The sequence below is a fragment of the Manis javanica genome, chromosome 7 (genome assembly GCF_040802235.1).
Source record: "Manis javanica isolate MJ-LG chromosome 7, MJ_LKY, whole genome shotgun sequence".
Taxonomy (NCBI): domain Eukaryota; kingdom Metazoa; phylum Chordata; class Mammalia; order Pholidota; family Manidae; genus Manis; species Manis javanica.
The window spans coordinates 65,545,427-65,561,460 of record NC_133162.1 but is presented as its reverse complement, the minus strand read 5'-3'; the positions used below and the strand labels follow the sequence as shown (position 1 = coordinate 65,561,460).

Here is a 16,034-nt window from a genome sequence, read left to right as displayed (position 1 = left end):
GCCAAGACACACATGAAAAGATGCTCCACATCGCTAATTATCAGAGAAATGCAAATTAAAACTACAATGAGGTATCACCTCACACCAGTAAGGATAGCTGCCATCCAAAAGACAAACAACAACAAATGTTGGCGAGGCTGTGGAGAAAGGGGAACCCTCCTACACTGCTGGTGGGAATGTAAATTAGTTCAACCATTGTGGAAAGCAGTATGGAGGTTCATCAAAATGCTCAAAACAGACCTACCATTTGACCCAGGAATTCCACTCCTAGGAATTTACCCTGAGAATGCAGCAATCAAGTTTGAGAAAGACAGATGCACCCCTATGTTTATCGCAGCACTATTTACAATAGCCAAGAATTGGAAGCAACCTAAATGTCTATCGGTAGATGAATGGATAAAGATGTGGTACATATACACAATGGAATACTACTCAGCCATAAGAAGTGGAAAAATCCAACCATTTGCAGCAACATGGATGGAGCTGGAAAGTATTATGCTCAGTGAAATAAGCCAAGCGGAGAAAGAGAAATACCAAATGATTTCACTCATCTGAGGAGTATAACAACAAAGGAAAAACTGAAGGAACAAAACAGCAGCAGAATTACAGAACCCAAAAATGGACTAACAGGTACCAAAGGGAAAGGAACTGGGGAGGATGGGTGGGCAGGGAGGGATAAGGGGGGAGGGGGAGAAGAAGGGGGCTATTAAGATTAGCATACATGAAGGGGGAGGGAGAAAGGGGAGGGTGGGCTGTACAACACAGAGAGGACAAGTAGTGATTCTACAACATTTTGTTAAGCGGATGGACAGTAACCGTAATGTGGTTTTTAGGGGGGACCTGATATAGGGGAAAGCATAGTAAACATAGTATTCTTCATGTAAGTGTAGATTAAAGATTAAAAAAAAAAAGAAAGAAAGAAAGAAAAGGGGAATTACTCCTTGATAGGATAAAACTATTGGTAAATCAAAGTTCAATGCTTGCTTTAAATATCCTTAATGTTGATCACTTAAAGGGTGTCAGATGATCAGCTATGGAGTTACTTTTCTGATAATATTCCTGTCTCTTAATAAAAAAAAAAAAAGAAAGAAAGAAAGAAAAGGGGGATTATTCCTTGATAGGATAAAACTATTGGTAAATCAAAGATCAACGCATGCTTTAAATATCCTTTTTCTGATAATATTCCTTTCTCTTAATAAAAAAAAAAAAAAAGCAGTTCCTGTGTGCTGACCTCCAATGAGTTCTACACAGTGGTATAGAGGGCATGTCAAAGTGTGGGCAAAGGGTCTGTTTGTTTCTATGCAGAAGATCAAGGCCTAGCTTGGATACCCAGAAAATGAACTAAGATACGATATGAGGAGAAGCTTCCGGCATCAGCACTCTCTGGAGGTCTCGTGCCAGGGGATGATCATCAAAAAGCCTCCACAGGGATCTGGACGATGCTGCGGTTGTGGCTGCATCCACCCCACTGTTTCCTGGACTTGCCATTGGAATGAGGAGGGAGATGTCTAGGCTGGCATGTGCATACAGTGAGACAACGAATTTGACCGGATCTGTACTGTTGGAACTCAACCAGGAGTTGGGAGGGGTGCAAGTTGTAGCACTCCAAAATCTTATGACTATAGACTATCTACGGTTAAAAGAACATATGGGATGTGAACAGATCCCAGAAATGGGTTGCTTTAGTTTGTCTGATTTCTCTCAGACTGTTCAAGTACAGTTGGACAATATCCATCATATCATAGGCAAATTTTCACAAATGCCTAGGGTGCCTAAATGGTTTTTCTTGGCTTCACTGGAGATGGATGGTAAATATAGATTTGCTTTGTTTATGTCACCGTATTCCTATTATGTTAACATGTGAGCGCAAGTTAGTTAGTAGTTTAAAACCTATACATGCTTCTACAAGAAGACATGTCAAAGAAATAATCAATCCTCCCATGTTTTCTTCCATATGCTACCTTAGAGCTTTTTTTCTTCCTTCCTAATTACAACCCTTAAATAGAATTCGTGCTCCATATCGAATTTACAGAGTATCATAATTCCTCCAGGTGGTAAAGATACCTCGAGACAAGTGCTGGGCATAGAAGCCACAGGGCATAAATCTGCAAAGAAGTAAAAAGCTAACCTTTTCAAACAATATGGCTTCTCTCTCACTTACCAACTTTACATTTCCCTGTATGGCCCGGAAGATGACTGGTTAGCCAGAGACGGGTAAGATTCCTCAAGGGAGGAACAACCTAAGACAGGCACAGTCGCAGGGGGGCCATCAGGTGAGAAATTGGGGATCAACAGAGGTGAGGCTCAGAACCTCACCCCCCCCTGTTTTGAGAGAAATCTTCTGCATCCGTGGATGTTTTGCTGCCCTTGTCTAGCTTGGATTAATACTTAGTCCATAGGCACACACCTGATCATCTACATTTGCCCTCTTACATCACTAAACTATGTTTTCTACCTTTATCTTGCATCTACCTACCACTTCAGCATTTTATTAAAAATAAAAATAATAATAATAATAAAGGGAGAAATGTGGGATCCACATATAAATCAAGTATAAAAATCAAACGAATATTCATATTTGACCTGATTGTTTATAGTTCATAATGCGTGATCAAAACCGAAAGTTTCTGTGATGAATGCCCTTGTACTGTTCTCCATGTAAGAATTTATTCACTATGTAAGAATTCGTTCACCATGTAAGAACTTGTTCGTTATGCTTCAGAAGATTGGAGAGTGACGAGAATTAGGCTTGAGATGGATTAATGATTATGCATTGAGCATTGACCCCCCTATACAGAATTTTATTGTTGTTAACCATTTGATCAATAAATATGAGAGATGCCCTCTCAAAAAAAAAGTAGATTAAATAATAAAATGAAACTCAAGAGAGTGTAATGAGGCTAACGTCAGAAGAGCATTCACTCACCAAGTAAATCTTTTAATAAGGCATAAAATGATGGTTAAAGAGAATGATGACTTTTACTTCTAAGGGAGTGCAAAATAACCATTAATGTCAGAGGAGAAACAGTGACAAAGTTCATTTGGAAACTCAGACTTGCAGCTCAGGAGGGGAAAGAATAGAGTAATAAGGATATGAGCCCGACTCCTATAAGGGAATTCTGGCTTCTTCTTGACCACACATCTTGGCAAGCTGTGTGACCCAGGGCTGCTTACTTAACCTTTCTGAGTCCAGCTTCCTAGGGATGTATAATAAGGATGGTGAAATATCTCTCTTGCAGAGCTTTTGTGAAGATTAAGTAAAGTCTTCTTTCTAAAATGTTTTGTAGCCAAGAATATTCTCTGATAATGTACAGGATCATTGCAATGCTTAAATAATTCATTGAATGCCCTTATTGCCTTCTCTCCACCTCCTAAAGCCACTTATCCAAGTTTTAGCTAAAGCTACCTGCATCCTATACCTATCCTGTTTTAGTTTAGGATATTTTTCAATAATTAAATAAAAAAATTTTATATATGCCATTTCTTAACTAGCCTAGCTAAGCTTTCAGAATAGAGCTATGGCCTTCTCTGAAACCCAAGTTATTAATGCTGAACATAAATGAGCAAGCAGCTCCCTGAGACTCGTAAGGATAGGAAGATTAGAGATGGAGATGAAAAAGTGTGGGAAATCTTTTCCTTCCCCATCCCAGGATGGAATATTATCCCATTTCCTAAATATTTTCCTCTCCATAATAGAAAAAGAAACTTAGTGAACACTTACCATACACCAAGTGCTTGGTATATTCACTGTTTCATGTAATCCTCATAACAGACTAATGCATCCTGTACTGTTATTGCCCCTTATAGACAAGAGGACTATAATTAGAATAAGTAGCTTGGACAATATCATGTAGCTGGTAAGTGGCAGAGTCACTTACTGCCTAATTCATTTCCCAGTCTTTTTCTACTTGTTGATTATTCACCTGTTACATTTCAACTAACTTTGCGTGCCTGTATTTGCCTTTCCATCCCTTTATACTTTCACCCTTGCTATGTTTATACCAAGTAGGGTAAAGACATATAACAAAGACGCCTAAGATGTGGTCCCTGTGCTTAAGGACCTATTATAATCCACTGGCAGCAGGATGACAGACAGACAAATCATTATATGACGTGGAAGAATTTAAGAGATGCCTAAGGGTCAGAGAATCAGGCTCCTTGCCTGTAATGGGAATAATACTGTACCTAACATAACATAGTGGTTGTTAGCACAGAGGGCAATGCTTGTGTCAAGTGTTTGGCAAAGACCCTGATTCATAGTAAGTACCCAGTATATGGAATCTATAATCTTGTCAGACAGTCCCAGGATAATAGCTGGGCTACAAAGCTAGAAAAGCAACTTGGCGCCAGATTTTGAGAGCCCTGAATGCCGGTCTAAAGAGTTTGGACTTTCAGCTTGATAAAAACAATTGTGCCAAAGTCAGTAATCACTCTGGAAAGAAATCAGAGCTGATGCTATTTTACATTACCTTTCAAAATTCATCATAAGTGAGATGGAGTTGGAAACAGTTGGAACTGGTTTAAAGGCCTTTTGCATTTGATGTACTAAAAGGAAAGATGATATTTTCAAGTCTGATGCCCTGTGCTTTTTCTTCCACAGTAATTAGCGAATGCCAAAGGCAGCAACTGGAGTCTGTGAGCTACTCCTCTCGCTACGCTCTGGGCCTCTTTTATGAAGCTGGCACGAAGATTGATGTCCCTTGGGCTGGGCAGTACATCACCAGTAATCCCTGCATACGCTTCATCTCCAATGATAATAAGAAACGCAATATAGGTCAGTACCCCCATTATTTCCCTTAAATACAGTAACAATGGAGAGTGTAGATCATGAAAAATGTGGTTTAATTGAGTGTTGCCATTCTGAACAGAGCAAGCATTTAACTCCAAGCCACAGGGGATAAAATTTAATATCACTTTTGGCCAATAATAAAATACACAGAGAAACCAGCAAAGTTTTTCAGAAAATCATTCACCACGTGGTTTGTATTACTGAATTCATGAAAATAGTGTCAGAAGGTTTAAGATTCCAAAATGGCCCAAGTTCTATTGCTTTAATATGGATCCATCTGTATGCAAATGTTTCTCTCATCATTTGTTTCTTGGTGGAGTTTGGTTTTTGGTTGGTTGATTTTGTGTCTAAAATTCGATAAGTGCTGCTCTTTCCACTGCCCAGGCTAGAAATAAAGAGTGAATTTTACTCTGTTATGAAAAGCCTACACTTCAGTATAATTTTATTTAATTTTCACTGGAAGACCACATAAAATTACCTCGTATACAGTGTAACTAAAATGACAGGTAAGATGTTTTATAACAGCTTTATAGAATGGGATAGAATCTATACTCCACCCTATTTTGCTGAAGGGTAGTTATTAAAATTAGATTTGAATTGCAAGAATAAATACAAGTGGTTCATTTCTGGCATAAAGGTGAAAATATCGTCTTCTTTGCAGGATTGTAGTGATCCTGAGATACTGCTTTTTGGGGAATGAACAGTAATGATCTAAAATGACTAAATTCTTGAAAGGAATCATAATCTCAATTTGTTATGGTGTTTTATGGTGTAGCAATGGTTTCATCAAGCCATTAATTGGAAGTTTTGCTTGATAAAACCACCAAGTAACGTTTCTTGGCCTGCCAGAATTTTATAATGATAGAACTGGGCTGGAGTATGGTTTTTATATCAGAGCACATGATCTTAGAAAAATGTTTCTTTTATAACTTATAACTCCCTAAGGGCTGGACTATTTATGTTAACATGATACCACATATATGTACAATCAGCAGTTCATGAAATGCCCTTTAACAGCAATGGACTAACCATTTTGAACTCTACAACTGCTTTGTTTTAAGAAAAGGAAAATAGCCCTGGATCGTCTCATGTTATACATCATGAATTAGACATTATCCTTTCTGTATTGCTTCATAAAGTATATCTGTTAGGGTGTATTCAGTAATAAATAATGGAAAAACCAATTTAAACTTGTTTGAACAACATAAGGATATTTGTTATATTATCTGCTATGGACTGACTTGCATTCCCCCCAGATTCATATGTCAAAGCCCTAACCCCAAAATGATTATATTCGGAGAAATAGGGCTTTTAGAAAGTAATTAAGGTTAAATGAAGTCATAAGGGTGGGATCCTAATATGGTATGACTGGTGGCATTATAAAATGAAGAAGAGAGAGAGCTCTCTTGCCATCCTTACATACACACTGAGGAAAGGCCGTGTGAGCATAGGGAGAAAGTGAGAAAGCAGGCAGGCCATCTGCAAGCCAGGAGCAGTCCCCACCAGAAACCAGATCAGTTGGCACTTGATGTTAGACTCCAATCTCTGGAACTGAGAGAAATGAATTTCTGTGTAAGCCACCAGCCTATGGTATTTTCTTTTGTCAGTCCAAGCTGACTTACATACTCAAGAGGAAGAAAATACAGAGACTTTAGGATTGGTTGATTCAAGACCTGAGCAATATCTTCAAGGACCTTGTGTTTACCCTTCTCTGCTCTCTTCCGCTGTTGATACTGACATCCTCATTGGACTGGTGGCAATATGGTGGTAACTGTTGGAGTCACATTTAGACCCAAAGCATATCTTTAGACCCAAAGATATGCTTTGCAATAAGAGACTATTACTGCCTCTGTTCCTTTCTAAGAATCAAGGAAATCTTTCCAGAAACCCCTCAAATGACATCATCTTGTATCTCACAGTTCAAACTAGGTTACTTGACCAGTCTGAAACCAGTCACTTGGCAAGGGGCATAGGACTCCGTGATAAACCTAGACAAATCAAGATATACTGCTGGAACTGGTATTAGGATCATCTTTTCTTTAGCCATATGAGAGGTAAATACCTGGAAAAAAGAGGGCTTTGTTAGGAAGAAAGAAGGAAGTAGTAGATGCTAGGTGGGCAACAAATAATGCCTATTGTCTTCAAGTAGAACATCTCATGTAGAAGGTAGTGTTCTAAAGGTGACATATAAAGAGAATAATTGTTATCTTTGAAAATCTCTTAAAACTGCATGGCATTTTGGAAAGTGACATCACTTTAAGTAAATGAAGTATAGCCATTTTTCCAACATTCAGTAGATTTCATTTTCTTTGGGTAGGGCCTGATGAACTAGGTGGTTTGTATTTACAGAAAAGGGTGATATTTTCTACCATGAAAGACACAGAGAAAAGAAAGAAATAGCAATCATATTTAACAGATTAAATTGCTGTACAAATGGAGTGGGATGGTGGTGAAAGTGCCCATACTATACACAGTAGCAATTCATAAAATCAGAGTTATGCAGATTTGAAAGATACAACATAAAAATGTTAATAAATTCTCACATGATTGGCAGCATTTGAAATGATAAAAATATTAAAATATTTTTATATTAATAATTACAAATTTTAAAGTTGGAAAGCCAGGTGAATTGGAAACTATATTTTGCTGTAGCCCATAGTGGTGCCACTTCAAACAGCAAAGAAATACCTCCCTGCTTTTGTCAGTTTTATGGAAAACTAATCTTGGATTATGCAAGTTTTAAATTATGGGAAGCTCCAGTAATGCATTCCCTAACATAAAATCTAGCTGCCTTTCGTTTAAACTATTTTTTCTCACTACCTGGAGACAGGGTCTTGTTGTCTTGTTGACAGGTAAATGTGTCTTGTTGAATTCACATAATATTGGATGTCCATATGCTGTAACTCCACTGATACTTAAGTAGACCAGGAAGAGTTATCTCTTTATGTTACTAACACTGCCCCACACCAACTCTTTATTTGGGGTGTTTGCTTAAATCAAGAATTAATACTGTATATACACACACTCAACTAATGAAGGGAGACATTTGTGTTCTCCAGAGGTAGGGCAGCAACAAAATAAATGAAACAGTGGCAGGGCTGAGTTAACAAAATATAGTTTGTTGTTCAGTATTACAGAGAGAGTACAAAGAATTAGTCGCCCAAACCAAACAAAGGTCAAAGGATAAAGGATTAGTGGCCCAAACCAAACAAAAGTCAAGAAGTAATAATTTGTCAGATGTCAGGAATAGGCAGTCAATGCAGAAAGCCACAACCAGAACCAAAGTCCCCTTAGGCAGTCGGTCTAACTTGACCCAGGTTCAAGTATTGATAGTTGTGGGTATGACCCAATATACTTAGGTGTGTGTTTTCTCAAAACGGTTCAATGCAACACCAGTTTCTTGATACGCTTTTGGGTAAGGGGCTCATTGCCAACTAAGTTTGCAAAATGCTACCAACTTTACCCACATTTTGAAGAGTCTTTGGGTAAGTTATCCTATTAAAAGATATTCTTACAAAAACGATATCTTCTCACTTAAGTTAATCTAGAATTTCCAAAATATTCTTTACCATGAAACATCTAATTTAGGCACCTAACCAAATATCCCACAGAAACACTTCCCAGGACACACTGACACTGACTTGATGTCACCATTTATGTTTCATACCTGGGCAGGAATTATAGGTCAGATGAAGAGGGTGGGGAAGTCTGGTCCTAAAAACATCACTTGAGCTACTGAGACTTTTTAGAGATGAAAAAGCTTTATTGCAGATGAACTGAAAACTTGGTGGCACTAGAATTGGAGACAACTTAGGCTGCAGTAAGATCTTTATCATTAACATAGATCATTTTTAAATTATGAATAAAATTGGCATAGTGGGAAGAATTTGGGCTTAGAAGATCTAGATTCAAATTCTGGCTCTGAAACATGCTAATAATATGATCTTGCATGACTCTTGTATTTGTAACATTAATTTTTGTAGCAAATACATGCAAAAATGTGAATGGCCTGAACATAACAGTTCATTTCTTGCCCACATAAAGCCCAAACAGGTGTTTATGACTAGTAAGTAGCTGTCATCAAAGATGTAATTCAGAGACCCAGACTCCTTCCATGTTTTGACTCTGCCATCTTCATCAGGCAGCTTACAGAGTCACTGTGCTCAGAGGAATCAAGTCAGTAGATGTGAAGGAAAATGGAGGAGAGCACATGGGATATTTTTAGGCCTACATCTGGAACAGGACAATCAGGAATGCTCACATTCTATTGGTTAGAACAGGTATGTAGCCACACGTATTTGGAAGGGAAACTAGAAATGCAGTCTACCTGTGTATGTAGGAAGAATAAAAAGTGGGTTTAATGAACATCTAGCCAGTTTCTGCTACAACACTTAGCATCAGTCCTTCTGTGTAAGGAGCAAATTAGACCTACATGGGTGATAAATAGGTTTCAACAAAAGTGCAAATCATTCAACAGGTAGTCATCTTCTAGGGCAAAAAATAAGAATGATTCCAAGGCTGGGTCTAGATTCCTCAGAAAGGGATTCTGCCAACAATCAGCAGTGTCTGTCATGTGGAGGGAGAGTGCCACAGTGAAATACATTTGTCCCCTAAATAAGAAAAACATACCTGTGTGTTTCTCCTTTACTCCAACACTACTGCCACACTCACAGCATTTCTGACACCGTAGGTGTGGATCTTCTACACATCAAGAAGTTCTCTGACACCAGCTGGGTGTCCTACAATTCATTTCAGTTCTGACCCTATCTCCCTGGATTAGCATCAGATCCCACCAACTAAGGGTTCAGTCCCACACAAAAGCCCCTACTTCAGACACCAATTGCAAGTTCCAGGTTATCAGGTACACTTCCGAGTGACCAGCTATAAACCAGGATTTCCATGATCACTCCTTGAGTTCAGTAATTTACTAGAATGTCTCAAGACACTCAGGGAAACACCTACTTAATTACCAGGTTATTGTGTAATAAAGGATATGATATAAGATACAGATGAACAGCCAGATGAAGAGGGACATAGGGTAAGGTCCAGAAGGGTTCCAAGTACAGGAGCTCCTGACCCTGTGGAGTTGAGATGCACCATCCTCCAAGTAGATGGACATGTTCACCAATCCAGAAGCTCTCTAACCCTGTTCTATTGGAATTTTTATGGAGGCTTCATCACATAGGCACAATCAATCATTAACTAAATCTTCAGCCCCTCTTCCCTTTCTGGAGGATGAGGAATGATGCTGAAGGTTTTGAGCCTCTAATCATGACTTCTTCTTTCTAGTGACAGCCCCCATCCTGAAGCCATCCTAGAGCCCATGAAGAATTTCCTCAATAGAACAAAAGACACTCTTATTACCCAGAAAATTCCAAGGTATTTAGGAGTTCTGTGTCAGGAACCAGGATCAAAAACCAAATGTTGAAGCATAAGTTGCTTCTAGTGTTCTTATCACTTAGGAAATAACAAGAATTTTAGGAGCTCTGGGCCAAGAACCAAACATATATATATATATATTTCTATTATTTAACACCTCCCAAGAAGATGTCTGAGGTCCCTCTCAAGATCTTAAATTTGGAGTCATGCAGGCCAGGAGTCAAACTTCCTAGATTCAACTCAGTTCTACCTCTAACCAGTTGTGTGGAATTGAATAAATCACTCAGACTATCTCTTTAGTGGTCAATAAGATGAAAAATATAATACCAGCCCCAAAGGGGTTGAGAATGAAATGGTTTAAACATAAGAGATTCAATGGCACTTAGCAAATAATGACAGTGTCTATGGTACGTATTAGTATAAGTAATAATTTCAGTCTTTAATTCGCATATTATTTTCTCCAAAGCAAAGTGCATAAATATAAAAGCCTAACTTAGGTGACTACAACCCTCTGTTACTAGTGCAGACAGGAGTCAGGACAGCTTAAATAAATAAAATGTATGTTACCCTGCAAATGATTGCTCATAATTTTAGCGTCCTTCCCTGTTCACCATCTGGACAAGTGTTAATAATCAGTGAAATAGCTAGTAGGCAGCAATCTGAAGAGATTAATACAATCTGCAACTCTAGAAATGTGATGGCCAATAATTATAATTACATAGCTTTCGATATCTCCCCAAAGGAAACAATCCAACTTATCCAAAAGAAAAACAAACAAATGAACAAATGTTTTTAATCACATAGAATTTATACTTGCAAGGATTTTATTGTAGGATCTTTGAGTAACAAACACTAACATGGTGTATATTGCCTTTAACAGCTATTTTACCAAAAAATGCTAAAATATTATTCCATATAGCAGTTTATTACATCAATTCTTTATAAAAAATAGGAGCATACTATGAAATCCTAGAAATAATTGGAATGAGCCCAGAGTGTTAAATCCAGTCACCTTGTGTCCCCTTAAGGGCGTTCATGATAATTCCAATTAAGCAGATAGCCATGCAATTGGCAACACAAAATGGTCTGCTTTAGGACTTGAATAAATATGGAATTATTATTTACAGAAAACTTTTGCAGAAATACAATCCAGATAGGTAACACTTGATAAGTAGAACAAAAAAGTAAAAGGGCACAAGGGGCAAGAAGGAAAGGGAAGTCTCTGTAATCATGAAAAACTGTCAGGTTTCCAGTTCAGACTTTTGTTTTAACATACCAACTCCAGAAGCAGAGATCTCAGATAAAATAACAATCATCATCTTAAAATAACAAGCAGTAACCAGTTCCAAATTCATGATATTATGTCTTTTATACAATAGATATAGTTACTTGTAATTCAATTATGTAGCTGATGCTGTCCATATAAATTTATTAAGACAATTTACTCAACAGCAGTCAAATACTAATTACAAATAGCCATCTCATTATTATAATGATGCCATAGACTATTACATGATTATAGTATCAAAGTCTTGGGATGATCTCTCAGGAATAAAAAATACATGTATGTGTGTATACATATATATAATGCACAGTTGTACTTATATAAAATATATGTGTCTATACGTATGTGTATATGGATACATAAAATAAATATCTATTTCTTGTCATTTAGGTTAATAGGCACAAATTATAAAATAGACTGGTCTTATTTTCACATAATGTTTGCCAATTCTCAAAACAAAACGGGTCTTCTTTAGAGAATGAAATAACTCAGCCCATTTTGTAAGGAGAACATTTGCACTCAAAGTAAAAACAAACAGATCTCTCTCAGCCTCTGGTTTCCCTATTGAGCCATCCTCAATGGGAATGACTTACATCCAGATCGCACTTCTCCTCCCACTTGCCAAGGGAGTTAATTCAATATGAAAACCGATGCCAGAGATGGAGGGAAAGTGGAAAAACAGCTAAATATATAACATCAAAAATAAGCTTTTAAAAATATCCTATGGAGTATATTATGAGGGTAAATACATTTTATGGAAATTTCTTTAAAAAAATTGAATTCACAAATATTTATGTTTTCCATTCTCAGCTTATTCAGGTGAACAGTTATTTACAAATATGTATTGAATGCCTCTGTGTGCCAGGCACTGTGCTAAGAACTGAGGATTCCATAGTCTCTGCCCTCGTGAAGCAAAGTTTCATGACTTTTACTCAAATGAGAAATTCTGAAGGAAATAGATACATGAGGGTTTGTTGGACGAGTGACTTAGAGTCAAGCAAGAGTCCTCATAAATATAAATGGATGCATTGATATTATATATAATTGAGTGTTAACACATCTATAATCAAAACCGGGAACACTTATGTTGCCTTATAACAGTATCGTGAGCTTTTAAAGAACGCTCAGGGCCTTTTGTCAACATGAACCTGATAATATTCATTCTGTAGACAAAGAAATGAAAGATGGAGGCTATGGAACATTGTAATCCATGAATAAATAAGAACTTTAGTATGGCCTATTATTTAACTTTCTCCCGGGGGTGCTAAAATGTTCAGTAAATGCAGATGGATCATGACATGTCCAAGTAGTGAGAAAAGGTAAAGAAAATCAGGAGTCTGTAACTGCTGCCTAGCATTTCTGTAACTATAAACAATCGTCAATTACAAATTTCCATAGCACCCATACTAAGAACTGATTCTTAAACATGAAATACTCTAAGTCCCTTTTTGTCACAGCAGTCCATCTGCCCTGCCCCCTGAAAAGTGGTGTTTTCACTCACAGTATTGGCCTCAACTTGGGGCCATCAAGCAGAGATTCACAAAAGACCTTCAGGTAGGCAAGAATTGGTCCAGAACACAAGAGCCAGGTGTGTTGATGACTGTCTGTAGTTTATATCCACTATTAGTGGGGGAGAAAAGCAGAATGAGAATCAGATGACTGAGCATGATGAATAAATGTACGATCTGAAATTCACAGATGATAGATGAGGGCAACAGAAAACTGGCAGAGGCTGCCTCACTGCTGTTGGTTTAGAAAGGAAACAGCAAAAAAAAAACCCTCTGCCGACTTGGTAAGAAGGTAAGGAAGGCCAAAGCACTGCAAGTCGGGAAGGCAGCAGAGATGCACAGGTGGGAAGTGCCACAGTCTCTCTGACCTCTTCACTCACAAAGGTCATAGAACTTGGCATGTCAAATGAAGAATCTGCTGCATTAAATGTAATCACATCTAAATTTTACTATTTATAATTACAATTCTTTAAAGGAATTGTTCTTTTGTCCACTGAGCAGCAAGAAGAGATTAGATGCCAGTTTGGAAGTGGAAATAAGGAGAGCTAAATTGCTTTGCCTAATTGAGGAGAAAATTTCAGACAAAAAATTGGGATTCAGAGAAAATCCCAAGGGGAAGGGCCAGGAGCAGAAGGGGAAAGAACAAAAGAAAACTAGATTGTGAGAGACTCTGGCTTGACCCAAAGGGTTACTGTGTAGATTGGTAACTTATTTGCTGTGTAATTTACTTTGTAAGTCCCCCTACACACTCCCCCTACAACCTCCAAATAGTTCTGGATTGAGCAATCGCTTTAAATCCATGATTTCTTTTTATTGAGGAGCTGTTGAGTTAAGTCAACTTAGTCCAGGCACTTTCCAGAATAGCCAGGATGGAATTAGGAACTTTATGGTTTCTTCAGGTTCGTTTCTGTGCAGAAATTTGGAGTATGGCAACCCTCACACCTACTTAAGAACCTCATTTTGAATCAAAACAGAACCTCAGATAGAGCAAGCTCAACTTGCTGTCTCCACAATACCTGCCACCACATCAGGCTGTTGAGAGAACTGGAAACTGGGAAAAGGCTCTCTCTGTGGGACTGAACTGTTCTGAAGGATCTTGAAGTTAAGTCCTTACTGCAGTCTGAAGTGAAGCTGTCAACACTCTGTGTTGGAAGCCAGGACTCAAAATGATGTACTCTGCTCTGCTTCCTAGACAAGAGCCTGGTTTTCGTCATTCTGGAGGCATCTTGAAACCTTTGCAAGTTGAGAACAGTCTTGTAAAACTGTGTAACTCTCAGACAGATTGTGAGTTCAGGCCTGAGAGATGGTAAAGACTCACTGAGCTGAAGGAGAGTTTGACAAGTCTTCATTCTGGTCCACTGTTACCTGGACCCATGACAACAGTATCCTAAAGAGGTCGGGGCCTTTCCTTTGCCTAGAGCTTGCTCAGAAAAAATTTCACCATTTTCCATAGTGTCAAAAATTTGTCCTCAGATCTATCTAAATGTCTCATAGGCTAAATAATTGATATGACCTGTTTGCAGGGCCTGCTGCTTTCCGCCACTTTAGGAACTCTTTCCTTTTACAGAATCCATGCCACTCTGTATCATACATGCTGTATGTCAGTTAATCCCTCTTAACCTATTCAAAATTGGAAATAAGAGATAGACACTAAATCATGGCATAATAGGAGTGTGTATTTGGTGCTCAATAATTATTTGCTGAGCTAATCATCCTTTATGTGGCTCTGAGATGCCCTTCCTTGGTCCAAAATAACATTGAGAATTAATACTTTAGCATTGGTTCACCCACGTAGCAGGCAAGGAAAAGTAATGGCTTAGTCAGCAAATTGTTCATCCTTAAGACAATCTAGGTATCTGTTACCACTGACCTTTAAATCATATTAAATGGATGAGCTCTCCACTTAATTGCTGAATATGGAAACCATTGAAAAGCATATGTGAGTTCTTGGCAATTAGAATGATCAGAAGCCTCTTTTGGAGGCTCAGTACCATGTCTAGAACATTGGGAATATGTGGTTATATAGTATCAGAAGCATTGCCAGTAAGACCTGGAAGTTATAGCCAGCCCTCTTCCCAAACAGGTACAAGTATTCTCAGTAACAATTTTTACTATGGTCTCTAGAGAATATACATCTGTTTTGAATGATGCCCTGTAACACAGACCTTGATTTTCAAGGTTATACTTCAAAGACTCCCGCTCTTCTTTTTATGAAAGACATTTCTTTTTAATGCTTGGTTAAAGAACAACTGTGCTCCAGCTGAGATATTTAACTTAGAAAATATGTGATAAGCTCTGCAAATGGGCCATTTCTCTGCTATGGTTTAGCAGTTAATCTCTTTTTTTTATATCACAATGGCATTAAAATGAAATCTCTTACATAGGAACCTTGCTATAAGTGATGAGTTCATATTATCCCACACTTGCTGAGTGATGAATTCTTTGTTATATAATTCATGATTTGGTTTTTATTATTATGGATGGTCCACAATAGCTAGTGTTTTCTAGCATGGTGCAGTGCACATTGCAGTCAGACAGTCCTAGTTTCAAATTATAACTTAAAACTTAGAATTAACTTGAACGATTTATATTGTTTTCTTTGAAGATTAAAAATGAACAGATACCAGCACTTTTGTGTGATTCAACCTAATAGCTCTCTGACCATGAGTAAGTTTCTTAACTGCTCTGAGCTTCACTTCCTGTACTGTAAGTGTAAGGTTAATAATGCCTCCCAGAAATGTCATAAGGGTTAAATGAGAGAGTATACCCTAAACTCCTAGCATATGATAGGTACTTAATAAGTGCTGGCTTTATAGTTATCATAGATACATGACTTTACGGTTTCAGACTATCAGTTATATGAATTTTTTTTCACTTTGAGAAAGAAAAGAGAGAAGGAAAATGTTAATAGTGAAATCTTAGTTAAATTGTATTGTATTTTGTTAAAAATAATAACACTTACATTATGGTGGTTAAACAATATCTCATGACCTGGATAAGATGCTAAACACAGAACATTAAGTTAGGTGCAATTCTTTTTTCTTTGTATGGAATCTCAGATCACATTTTGAAT

General features: G+C 37.7%; 1 protein-coding gene across 8 annotated transcripts in view; it reads left to right on the top strand.

Annotated features, from left to right (window-relative positions):
• The window catches only part of RNLS (renalase, FAD dependent amine oxidase), a 296,831-nt gene that overhangs the window by 226,059 nt on the left and 54,738 nt on the right, over positions 1 to 16,034 (top strand). For 7 of the 8 annotated variants that reach the window (XR_012133248.1, XR_005057122.2, XR_012133249.1 and 4 more), the window contains exon 5: positions 4,601 to 4,774. The exons of the other annotated variant lie outside the window; for it this stretch is intronic. Coding sequence is in view for 3 of the 7 variants with exons in the window: in XM_037002825.2 (XP_036858720.1) it covers positions 4,601 to 4,774 (174 nt within the window). In the remaining 4 variants the exon portion in view is untranslated. The remainder of the gene's footprint in view (positions 1 to 4,600; positions 4,775 to 16,034) is intronic. 8 annotated transcript variants of the gene reach the window in all.